Here is a 13,347-nt window from a genome sequence, read left to right as displayed (position 1 = left end):
CGAAATTTGCTGAACCATTGTTGACAGTTACGAACATTTTCCATAAACTTCTGTGATATTCTTTGTGGCTACAAAGGCGTTGTTTCCCTTCTTGTATTCAAACAGCATTACATGCCGAATGTGTGTCTTGTCATGTGCAATCACTATAAGGGATTAGAGTATACTAAACTTTACACATTACATAGGCTACACTAATGTGACATTTAATTATTATACTTGATGTATGTTTTTTGGAGAGTGGTTAATGAAAATTTTTCGAAACGTGACATTAATTTCTTGATGACCAAGTACATTGAAGTCTTTTAATTTTGTACTTTTTTATTATTTGCCTTTCTGTAAACTTTGATTTCATTGTTGACTTTTGTCTTTTCATGTATGGATCATACTGGTACTGAACGTCCTATCCACAGTCTTAATATACTTATCTCACCTGTCTGCTTCAGAGTGTAGCTGTGTAACTATGCTTAGTGGTAAACAAAAGAAATCTTCACTGATTGGCCACTTTATTTGGATTCTGAAACACACTTCTTTTATTTGCATCTGCAAAATAGACTGGTCATGTGACTATCATACTTCAATAGAAAGACAGGTGCTAAAAACAAAAGTTGGACTTTCATTTGAGTATAATATGTACTATTCAAAGAAATTGGTTGTTCAACAGAATTCATTAACTGTAATAATGAAATAAAAAAGTTTATCAATAAGATAAACTATGGTTATCAACCATTGTTATGGTTAATAGGCTGTATGATCACCAAAGTATAATTATTAATTTTTTATTTTGTTACTAAATGTGTTTATACCTTACACAGTAGAACTGTTTTGTGGTCATAATAGGTAAGATTCGATCCTTAATCTTGACAGAAAGGCTAGTGTGCTATCCACTTGTATGGGGTCTACCTCATTAGGACTGAAATCATCTAATGTTTTAAATGCTATCAAAAGGGTTATTTCAGTTTTGCTGACTTCTATGCTATGTTGATTGTGTTATTAGTTAGGTGGATGTGGAAGGCTTCTCTTATCTTCTGATACGGTACCTTACCTATTCTCACAAGATTAACTTTTCCCGTTTTGTGCTGCCATTAATCCATAAACTTTTTTCAAAACACATGCCTCAAGCCTTCCATATCCCTCTGTTGGAATCCACATTTCCAACATGTCTCTTATGCAAATCATCATTTGTCAACTTTCCACCAATAGGAGAGCACTACTATCATGTGATGCATATGACTCCCTCTAAGCTCCTCTACTGAACTATCACTTCTCGTTTGGCAGTGCTCAAGTGCAGACGTTTTTCTTTACACCAATGATTACCCTAGAAGTGGTTTAATTTTATTTAACTTAGTTCAACTTCATTTCTTTTCATTTCACTTTTATTTGAGAGTGTTTGCTGTTCATTTTTTGAGAGGTGGTGGATAAAATAGGGATGATGACATGTGAAGAGAAAATGTGTCACATGAGTCACACTAGTGGAACTTCAGGATTTTTTAGAATATTTACTTCTAGAATTAAGAACTTAAAACTTGTATACTATTAAAATATGGATTATTAGCTAAAATTTTATGCTATTCTAATTGATATAACATAAACAAAAAGTAGTTTAATAAAATTTTGAATGTAAGACACTAAAACCTTGTGTCATGTGCAGTAAAGGGTTCCTAGGGCAATAGGGTTAAATAATAATAGTTATAGGACATTGTTTGCTTTGCAAGTTGTTGTTTTGTGTTCTTCAATGCATTATTTAAGTAAATAAACATTATTTACTGTACTAGTACCATCATTATAAAAAACAAAAGTAGGCTTAACAATCATCTATGGCTGACAACAAAAAAATGAGGTTAAAGGTAAGTATTTATTGTTTTTGATGTATAGTCTATTTATGGTTGTAAAAGTAACTAAAACCTAAAAATTAGAAACTTTTTAGGCTAGATTAAGTAAATAATAAGAAAAAGAAAAAAATAATAATAATTTACGAGGTATGCATATGACCAGCTTGTGCATTACATCATTCAGCATGGTAACATGACCTATGCATTCACCAAGTGATATACAACTTGTATGGTGGGATTATTAGTTAAGACATATTTCAAAGAGCAATAAAACAATAAAATTAAGTATAAACAGATATCTACTGTTGTGAACTTAAAGCTATTCAGGATAAATAATAGTAGTTTTATTTTACTATCTGCATTCATTCTAGAAAGAAATAAGGATAACCTAAAATTGTTTATTTTTTATGGTGGTTACAAGGTTGGACAAATTGACCGAGCCCATATAGAGTTAGAGTAGAGAAAATAACAGATAAGATATACAATTTTGCTGAAGAAAAACATTTGATATTTATTTATGAGGTTTTAGATGTTACGCAAGTGAAATTTGAAAATTTTCAGATGATAATAAGTGTTTTTAATGCTAACATGAAAATCACTTTGCACTTGGAGCAATCAACACTCTGACTCCATATATCTACAGACAAATCTTCAATAAAAATCCTTAATTGAAAAGTATGATTTTTTTATTTACAAAAGTTTTCTAATCTTTACAAAACGTTTTGCAAATTTTATTAAGTTACATTAAATACTTTCAAAATCATAGCATGAATACCTTCATAGTGTTTACAAGGTCATGTAAAATACATGAGCCCTTGTCAGTAGGGTCAGTGTTGTGTTGTGCTGTCTTGTGTTTAGTTATATGGTAATATCTGATCCTGTCTTGAAGCCTGGCTTTATTAAGTTTTACAGTTAAACTTTGACATATTGGGATGTGGACAGGTAATTTGACTTTAAGTTCTTTGTGAATGATGTTTAAATTTATAAAGAAAGGCAAGATGATTGTCTATTTCAGCTAATTTATGGTAAGATATTAGAATGTAATACCATTCATGGTCATGGTTAGTAACCTACATACAATCACCTAAGTCTAGTAATTAATTAGTTACTGTTTTTATATTGCTAGATACTAATTTCTCACTATTTGACTTCTTGATAGTCGTAAGAAAGACTGTAAAGTGGCTAGAAAGTTATCTTGGTTCTTCTTTATAGAAAGGCTGGCATGCTATTCACTGTCCAAGGTTTCTTCCCCACTAGGTTTCTTCAATTTCTTTAGTAATAGTCAGAATTCAACTGTCTTCAACTATATCATACAAGAGACATTTCAAAAACTGGCATTTAGGAGGTAATAACTAGTTTGAAAAACACCTTAGGTGCAGACATGAAAGCACAAACTCCCTTGTGTTTAGAGCTTCTACTATATGTGTTGGCTAGAAGTGTCTAATATGGTCTTTTCACTCTTTTCTGTGCAGACAGCAGATATATATACAAGGTGCCTTTAACCCTGCATATAATTATTCTGACATTATAAGCTTTTGAAAGAATGTACTTGTATGGAGAACATTCTGACAGTGATGTCTTTCAATTTCATTAGATGGTGAGTAACATTCAGAGTGTACCTGAATTTTCAGTACTATACATTATCTCTTCTCACATAAATAGCTAAATGTCTTTGATCATTCATTATTAACAATGTATTCCAAGATTTGTATATCTTCACAGATGCTTCTTCTCAGGGCTGGGGGGCATGGGTCAATCAGCGGAAAGCTTCAGGTCTGTGGTCTTCAGTTGAGTGGTTACAATCCATTCCAACAATTATACGGTGGTGGCTTATATCACTAACCTAGGCGGCATCAGTTCTCATTCCCTTCGTGATCCTTTTTTTGGGCCCTCATGCTCAGTATTTGTCTCCTTGTGTGCCATGTTCTTGGGTGTATTCAATCTTATCGTGGATTGTCTTTCCCAACCAGACAAAGTTTATCCGAAGAAGTGGTCTCTCGATCCTTTTGTTGTACAGTGGCTATGCCTTCAGTGGGGTACTCCTCACCTGGATGCATTTGCCACATCCCTCAATACCAAATTACCTCTGTTTTGGTCTCTGGTTCCTCATCTACTTGAACTGGCTATTGATGCATTCAGTCAGGATTGGACAAACAAATACCTTTATGTGTCTTCCATTCGTCTTCTTCCCAGGTTGATTTTGATCATCCATGTGTTAGGTCTTTCTGATTGCTCCTTACCGGCTACACAACTGAGGTTTCCGTGGCTGCCCCAGCTCCAATCTGCTCTAACACTGCCACTTCTTCTTACTCCATCCCTTCTATGTTACCTTGGTCACCAGCATTTCATCCAGCTCTTCATACCTGGTTTTTGTTCGGTTTTTGCTTGGTTTCTTAGCTTGTTCCATTCATACTTCATCTATGGATGTATAGATGTTTATAAATGTAAATGGAACATTTTCCACCATTGGTCTTTGGATTTTCACCAGTTCGACCCACTGTTCCTCTTCTTATGGATTTCCTCGCTTCACTGTTTGATCAGGGGTCTTCAGTCTCCTAGATCATGAGTTATTGGGCTGCATTATCCCACACTTTTTGTTTTTCCTGGTACCATAAAGTTTTACCTCTCATACCCTCTCCCTATTTTTGTGTTCCTTCTGGATTCATCACCCCTTCACATGCAGTCCTTCCGGAATGGGATGTCAGTGTGGTTCTTCATTGCCTTCTTTGCCTCCTTTTGAACCTCTGTTGTCATGTTTGATTTTTCACTTGTCCCTTAAGACTTATTACCTTCTCCTCTTGGCCTGTGGATGTTGTAGGTCAGATTGTTTGCTATAGATGTACCCTTTATCATACCACATATGTTCTCTATCTGGATTGCTCTTTCCTTCCCAAAACTGTGGGGACTCATGAGGGTAACTCCTCCATCTTGTTGATTTTCACTCCTTCATTTCCCACCTATATTATCGGTCTGATACGGATAGACTACTATGTCTCATACGTGCTCTACATTGCTATATTGCCTGCATGGCTTCCTCCCGTTGTGTCTGTTCCCACCTCTTCATTCCATTGGCAGATTTCCTCCATTCGTGACCTTACTTCTTCTAATCTTAGCAATTGAGTTAGGTTTTTAAATCGACTGGCTTATATTTCCATGTCTTCATTTTCTCGTAATTTGTTCCAGGTGTCTTCTCATCAGATTAGGCACTTTACCTTTTCCCTTGCATCTAATTTCCATAATCCCTTGGAGGAAATTCTTCAATCAGGCATGTGGACCATGACACATACGTTCGTCTCTCACTGCCTGCATTGATTTACTGTTTCTTCATTGTCGGGTTATCATCTTCCACCTGTGGCATTTATTCAGACTTCTGTGAGACTCTGACTGGGTACGTAATTTTTTGTATCCTATTTTTCAGAGGAATTCCCCCTTTTTTTCTTTTACGGATTCTGACCTGTGATGAGTGGTGCCTGGCCAGGTATACTTCAAGGTGTCAATTTTGCGCTGTCAGGCCATGTTGACTTCACATTTATAATTTCCCTAGACACTCGACGCTCACTGTTGAGATCAGGTGTTCCACAAGATTGCTTGTAGGTTTTTCCTGGTAATATTGAGTTGCTTCATTAACATGCCCGTTCTAGACCGTAATCACCCATGGACTTCCTGGGTAGAGCAGAAGGGGATAGCTGCTCATCCCTTCAATTGAATAAATCAGGTACGGTCTGCTTTTCAAAATAGGGTTTTTGTAGTCACCCATTGCACTGTCTCCAGTGTTGACATTCCTCTAGACTCTCTACTGCATTTTCTCCCTCCTTTTTCTTCCAGTGGAGTATGGGAGTCCTTACCACTTTCCAGTGATAGTGATATATAATACAAACAATTATGAAACATATTCGGTTGAGAGTAATTGTATTTTACAAAATACTAGTCAATTAAAACACAGCTAAGATAATTTACTCTGCACAGACTAAAGGTCAGTTTATGTTATTTGATACAGTAACATGAGTGCACATGCGCCTCATCATTGTAACTTTTGTATTGTTAGCCAGCCACGACTGAAAGGTCAATATAATAGAAATAATTAATATATATAAATGTATAATCTTATGAGATTTAAGCTATTTAGTCTAAACATTTATGTTTTGTGTTATAATTTGTAGTCATTCTAGAATGAAAATGGCATAACTTTTATTTATTTCTAATTTTTTTAACGTAGTTATGAGATCAATCAAATCAACCAATCACGTACAGAGATTCGTCACTGAAAATAACAGATAAAATTTTTCTTTTTTTCTTAAGAAACATTTGATAACTATCTGGACATTATAAAGATTTTGCATGTGAAATTTGAAATTTTCTGATGTACAAAAGTATTTTTAATTTTAAACTGAAAATTACTTTGCATGTTGGATAGGCAATTTGCAAAAAGAAAAAAAGGCATGAGAAAAACATTGCTTTATAAACCTGAAGACTTAATAAAAAAATTAGATATTTTGTTTATGAAAGCATTGTAATGTTTACTGATAATCTGCCAAATTTCATGAACATACACTTACTAATATAAAAGGTATAGCATGAAAACTATAACAAGCACAAAATGGTTACAAGGTCAGTCCCAGGGACTGAGCTCGTGCTGAAAGAGTTAAGCAAAAAGTTGTATTTTTTACTCTATGTTTGTTTGTCTCATGCTGTCACGTCTTTTGTTTGATATTTTTCCAAAGTTTTTTAGTATTTGCAAAATGTTTTGTATAAACATGGAAATTATGTTGTTTTTTTTAATTGCTTATTTACTCTTTGAATTTCAAATCTTATCAAATCTCTCATTATTGAGGTTCAGTAACTTACTTACCTTAATAGATAAATAGAAATTTTGAGGTTAATGTTTAGAATGTCTAATGATATTACCTCACTTTGAACTCCAGAATATTTTTAACCAAAATATTGGAATTTTGCTCAACTTTATCTTGTAACAGACCCTAGTTAAATCATTTAGTTTCCCCAAGTATGTTACTTCCAAGTTTAAAAAGTTACCTTATTTCTGACATGCAATTCTTCCCTTCCTTTAAACCTTTTAGGAAAAGTTCAAATATTACTAAACATGAAGAAGCTAGCCAAGAAATATAAAATTTAAAATTATTTTTAATAAATGACAAGGTTAAAAGCTACACACAAACAAACACATACGTGTACATTTTGTGTTAAATCTCTCAATTATATTTTATCATCAAAGAGGAAAAGTTTAAACAGTTTTTTCTGTGGATCTGACATATGATATTTAAACAAGCTCTGAAAGTTATTGGTAATAATTCTTGTTTATGAGATAATTTTTGAGAAGAACATTCAGTTTTTTTCTTATTATTATCTTGGAGCAAAACTCAATACCTTTCTTCAGTTTTTACATTTATAACATAGTAGTATAATCATATTTACCAGTTCAGAAAGTAATTATTATTCTATTAAGTATATAAGCATTTAATATAGGGTTGAAATGATAAGTTTTATACACTAGTATATATTGTATTTCAATTTCAGGAAATTTTAGTTTTGGTTGCCTGCAGAAATTTCGTAGCAACACTATTGTTGACTTCATTGAAAATGCTGTGGAGCACTCGCGTAGTGGTCGGTACTTATTTTTTCTTCATCGACGTCCAGTGTTGGGTCCAATGAGGGTTCAGCTTCTCCACCCCGTATCGCGATTCAAACAAGTCCAGTCTTTACAACATCTGTGTAGGTAGGTGAAATATTATGCATTTTTGTGATGTGACCAAATTCAACTTCTCCTTTTTTGTAGCTAAAGGAATAACAATATAATCTTCTTGTTTCAATCCATTTTTTAGTATTTAATGAGGAACCTACTGAAATGATAATTAATTAAGAAATACAGTAACAAAAACTTTTACAGTAGGGAAGATTTGATTTTAATAATTACAACATTTTGACCCAAAGTACCAAGTCATCATCAAATAAAAATTATATTTGAAAAGGCAGTTGAATTCCAGGGAATGTTACTGACTCATTGTGATGAAGACAGATATGTAAGTGGTGTTAAATTAGCTTTTTTACTAAAACGAAGGTGGAAGAAATATTAATATAGATAAAAGGAGGTTCTTGGATATTTATTTAGCATAGGCTTTGATGACTTTATCAGTAATACTTCAGCAACTTTTCTTCTGTTGATGTCTGATTCTTTTTGAATGATTTTGACATTGTTTTCAGTAATAATACTTTTCATTTTTTTTTATGTGTTCAAAAACATATGAGCATCCTTTAAGATGTTCTTTAAGTCTAAGGTTCGTTTCTCTTCCAGTTTCTTGGATGTAAAAGTATTTACATGAATTGCATTTGATGTTGTAGGTAACTCCATTGATTTTATTTTCATTGAGGTAACTAAGTAATAAGTTTTTGATTTTAATATCTGCCTTTATATGATTATGGTATTTATGTCGATGTTGTGTTTCTTCACGAGTTTCTACCATAATCCAATTAGGATTTTGCTGCTTTTTAGACATAAGGAATTGTAATGGTGATAATGTATTTGGATGTGTCGATTATTTTTTTTATAACTTCTTCCAGATAGTTATTTTTTGAATGAATATTTTAGAAACTCTTTATAGTTCTATTTTCAGAGCATATATTAAATGCTATTTGCATGATACACTTTTTTTTCTCTTTTTTTTTTTTGTATGGAGTGTTTGGGTTTCCAATTAAGGTATTGTTCTGAATTTGTTGCTTTTCTGTGATTGTTCATGATCTCTCTTTTAAGATGTGAAAGTTGAGAAAGGTTATAGAGAAATTTTCTTAATTTTCAATTGTAAAACTAATATTAAGATATATACCATTGATGTAGTTTGAGAATCTTTCTTTTCCTTCATCAGAGTTGAACCTGAAGGAAACATTGTTGAAATATCATAACCATTGTAATTTTTAATTCAACTGGAAAAATAGACCTTAAACATAGCCATCTTCAAAACATTATAATGGCTGTGATATGTTGAGGAGGTTTTCTGCAGCTTCAACTCTGACGAAGAAAAAGAAAGATACTCATATCACATCAATGACAAACATTCCACCATTCATTTTAAAAACAAAAAAATTTCTCCATAGACTTTCTAAACATCACCATAATAAGAAAACAATCAGGATTTGAAACTAAAGTTCTTGGGAAAGCAACAACTTCAGAACAATAAATTAATTGGAATTTAGCATGCTTCATACAACAGAAACTAGAATCCTTGAAGTATAGTATGCAAATAGCATTTGATATATGCTCCACAAACAATTTAAACAATGAACTAAAAAAGAATTTATGAAGTCTTAATTCAAATATCAACTTTCTGTTAAAACAATAATTGACACGTTCCAAAAATATCAAACAAACAATAACAAAAATGTAAGTCTCAAAGATGAAAATTTTCACTTTATCACCACTACAATTCTTATGTTGAATACATCAGCAAAATCTTAAATGCATTATGGAAATGCCTTACAAAGAAACACAACATCAACATAAATGCCATGATCATAAAAAAGCCAGGAATTAAAATCAGAAACATTTTTACTGAAAATAAAAACAGTGGAGTCATCTACAAAATTAAAGACCCTGAGTGGCTCAGTGGTTAGTGTGAAGGCTTATAACATTAAAAACCATCTTTTGATACCTGTGGTGGGCACAGCACAGATAGTCCATCGTGTAGCTTTGTGCTTAACAACAAACAAGGAAAATCAAATGTAATTCATGTAAACGTCTTTATATTGGAGAAACCAGGAGAAAAATTAACCTCATACTCAAGGAAAATCAAATGTAATTCATGTAAACACCTTTATATTGGAGAAACCAGGAGAAAAATTAACCTCATACTCAAGGAAAATCAAATGTAATTCATGTAAACATCTTTATATTGGAGAAACCAGGAGAAAAATTAACCTCGTACTCTAGGAAAATCTTAAAGAACTGTCACATGTTTGTTGACATCATTTGAAGAAAACCAGACATTAAAAGAATTAAAATAGCTGAAACATTACACATAAAGTTAGCAAAATCAATGCTAAATGAATATGTAGGAACCTCCCCCCTTTATATTAATATTTTATCCACTTCTCTTTACTAAAAAAAAAGCTGTTTTAAAGCCACATATAAAGTTGTCCTCACTATCATGAGTCTGTAATGTTCTCTAGAATTCAACTGCCTTTTTGATTGTATCTCTTACCTGATTATTTATGGCTCAATGCTATGTGTTAAAATGTTGTAATTATTAAAATCAGAACTTCCTACTATAAAAATTGCTGTTGTTGTAATTTTAAATTGATAATCCATTTTCTTACTGTTACTTTTGTAGTTAAATTAAAGACAAATGTAACCCTGCTTTGAACAAGTCCATTGTTTACATTACCTGCATAAAAATAGAATTACACTCTGTCATTGTGGTTTTCAATATTCCAGTTATTACACTGCATGTATTTAAGGAAAGTCTAGCATGATAATATGGTTCTAGGAAATAAGTTCTCTTTAACACTTGTGTAGATTATTGTGATGTCATATTATAATTCTAACATTTCTACAAATCTGTTCTTTTCAAAAGTTATATAAGTGCAATACATCATAGCATCCTTGCTCTTTAAGTTTCTAGACTAGAATAAAAAACTCATATTATACATGCACAATGTAATCATTTTAGCACACATTTAATAAATTTTTCATGTAATAATCACAATAGCTGTGCCACAGCTAGGTAACTAGTTTATCTTATACTAGTGGATACTATCACTTAATGTTAAAGATTTGAGTAAGAACCTTATCAAAGGGGTATTGAATAATAGTCAATTTCTGCCATATTAACATTTGTTCTATCAAACAAAACTCTTTTCAGGTTTGTTATCCTGAAGAGGGTACGCAGAGACTTGATAGACAAGTTGCCTTTACCAAGAAGACTTCGAGACTACCTCAACACCCCACACTATTATTCAGAAGAACTTGCTGATATGACACTGCAAAGCAAGAAATCTTCAGTTGAAGAACTTCCAGTCATTGAAGAATCTAGTCGTTATCTCACACCAGTGATTGGAAGAAGACAAAATGGGCATCAAAATAACTCAAGCTCACTAACTTTAGAAAGACATCAGAACCGTGTTTGACAGTTTTGGTAATAGGACATTATCTAAATATTGTGCATGATAATATATTCATATTTAATATATTAAACTTTTTAGCAGACAATAACATAGTGATGGTACAGGAAGTGTGAAAATCATGAGCGCACACCTCATCCCTCCTGCCCTCTTGTTTCAAGAAAGAAGTGTTGAAGCACAAGATGTAATTAATGTAAGGATACGTATAATTTGCATATTGGTGTTCTCACATCCCTGGATATGTGTACTGATAGTGTTGTTTTAAGCTGAACAGAAATATCTAAGACCTCTACCTTAAACCCTATTAATTTGCATTTACCAGTAGAATCCACTTAAAATGAACTATATGTTTAATTTTATTGGTTTGAAAGTATTAAATAAAAAATTTACATAATTTATGTTGATTGAATAGCAATAGATGTATAACTGGAGGTGTTCAGTTCCAAGATACTTCACGTTTTTTCAATTACTTTTCAGAGAATTAATGAATATAAGTGTGTTTTAATTCAAAACATTTTATTCAGCTGTTGATTGTTTACATTCTCTTTTAAGCTTTTGACTGATGTAGGAAATGCTAATATCGAAAAATTGGGTCATGGAATGTATTATGATAACTGAAAATGGGACAGAGTGTATGTTATGATAATTGAGAGTTGGGCCATGGAAAATATTATTATAATTACTGAAAATTTTTTATTATGTTTGATAACTAAGAAAATATCAGGATTATGAAGAGTTGAGTCATGGAGACCACTGTGGCTAGTGAATGTAAAGCATAGCTTACACGGTTACTGGAAGTAGGGCCAAATAAATTATCTAATATCTGAGAGTAACTTTATCAATAATATTATGATTTGTGAGAGTAAGGCTATGGAGAACATCACAATAAATAAGAGCATGGCCATGAGTATTGTTATAATTATTTAGAACAAGACTGTATAGTTTGATACGATTGCTGAAAGTAGAACAAAAAAGTATGTTGTTACTGAAGGTAGAGCCATTGAGTATATAATTATAACTGAAATTAGAGTCATCAATTATATTGTAATTGCTGCAGCTAGATCTGTTGAGTATGGTTTTTAGCATGAAACCACTGACTATATTATGATTCTGAGAGAAGGATGTGAAGTACAGTGAAATCTTGTTAATCTGAACACATTTATAACAGACTAATTCATCTGGATTATTAAGATATTTGGGTAGTAAAATCAATCACTTTGAATACACTGGACACTGTTAATAGCATGTATTATAAGTTGATAAATATAATGTTTCAAACTAGAAAGGGTGGGCATGCAACTGGTAAACAAAGAGCAAATGTATGTACAATGAACTCATCAGTTTAGTATCCAATACATTGTTGATAATTACACATATTGCACAGTCAAAGTGGCATTTCATTATTTTCACTTTAAAATATATTTTCAAACTAATGACTTACAGAATACATATTGGTCAAATATACAACAAATAACTTTCTAAAGAAGAATCTAATCATAGTTTGTATTTGAAATTAAATACTTTTCTTTTGAAGTTTCTCAGCAGCTTTAAGCTCATATTACGTTATGTCATGATCTTCATATAAATCACTGTTTTTCAAACCATGTGGTGACATCTTTAAGGCTAGATTCTGCTGTATTCAGACTGACTGGTCAACTGGTGGATCATTTTTTTATCAGATTCATTGTTACCACACGCTTTAAAGAGATACAATGGAAAAAATGTCTTCATCTGACAACTCTTTACCAGTTGGTTCTGCTGAGTCAATTTTGAGCTACTGATTAGCTAGCATTGCATCATTAATAGTCAAGATGAAGGTATCAATTCCATAAGCAATCTCATTAACAACTTCTTATGTCTTAACAAGCTCAAAAGCTTCATTCTTTTCAGGCTGCAGCAAAACCTCAACATGCTTGAAGCAGTTTTTAATAATTTCCATAATAACTCTGGGCCAAACAAAACTTACCATTTATAAAGCTTCATGAACATTTACAGTTTGTGGATCATTATTTTCAGCACATTCTATGTACTTTACAGTCAGCTGGTGGTGTTCGTAAGCTTTGAATGACTGATTGTGCCAACATCCATAGGGTGCACTGCTTACATGGTGTTTGGTGACAGACAGCTCTTGATCTGGTGCAGCATGACGAGCAATGCACCCTTCAGTTCAAATCCTTCAGTCACTTTGAGAACAACACTAAATTATCCAGGCTTTCTTATTTCACCTGGGTCTTACATGGACAACTGGGTTGAACTCACTTCCATAGCATTTTGATTGCTTAAATTTTGCAATTACAAATGGCTATAACTTAACATTGTCACTCGCAGTGGCACAAAAAGGAACTTTTATGGGATCTTTAGATTTTTTTTTGTACCTTGAACTTGCTCACTA

The 13,347-nt window shown here is 32.5% G+C and overlaps 1 protein-coding gene across 2 annotated transcripts in view; it reads left to right on the top strand.

Annotated features, from left to right (window-relative positions):
* Positions 1-12,923, top strand: part of LOC106469702 — a 45,863-nt gene extending 32,940 nt beyond the window's left edge. For both annotated transcript variants that reach the window (XM_022398277.1, XM_022398278.1), the window contains 2 exons: positions 7,362-7,560; positions 10,697-12,923. In XM_022398277.1, coding sequence (XP_022253985.1) covers positions 7,362-7,560; positions 10,697-10,961 — 464 coding nt within the window. In that variant the 3' untranslated portion in view covers positions 10,962-12,923. The remainder of the gene's footprint in view (positions 1-7,361; positions 7,561-10,696) is intronic.
* The last annotated feature ends 424 nt before the right edge of the window (positions 12,924-13,347 follow it).

Source organism: Limulus polyphemus, unplaced genomic scaffold (genome assembly GCF_000517525.1).
Source record: "Limulus polyphemus unplaced genomic scaffold, Limulus_polyphemus-2.1.2 Scaffold3622, whole genome shotgun sequence".
Taxonomy (NCBI): domain Eukaryota; kingdom Metazoa; phylum Arthropoda; class Merostomata; order Xiphosura; family Limulidae; genus Limulus; species Limulus polyphemus.
The sequence above is the reverse complement of the archived record's forward strand: the minus strand, read 5'-3'. Positions and strand labels throughout refer to the sequence as shown.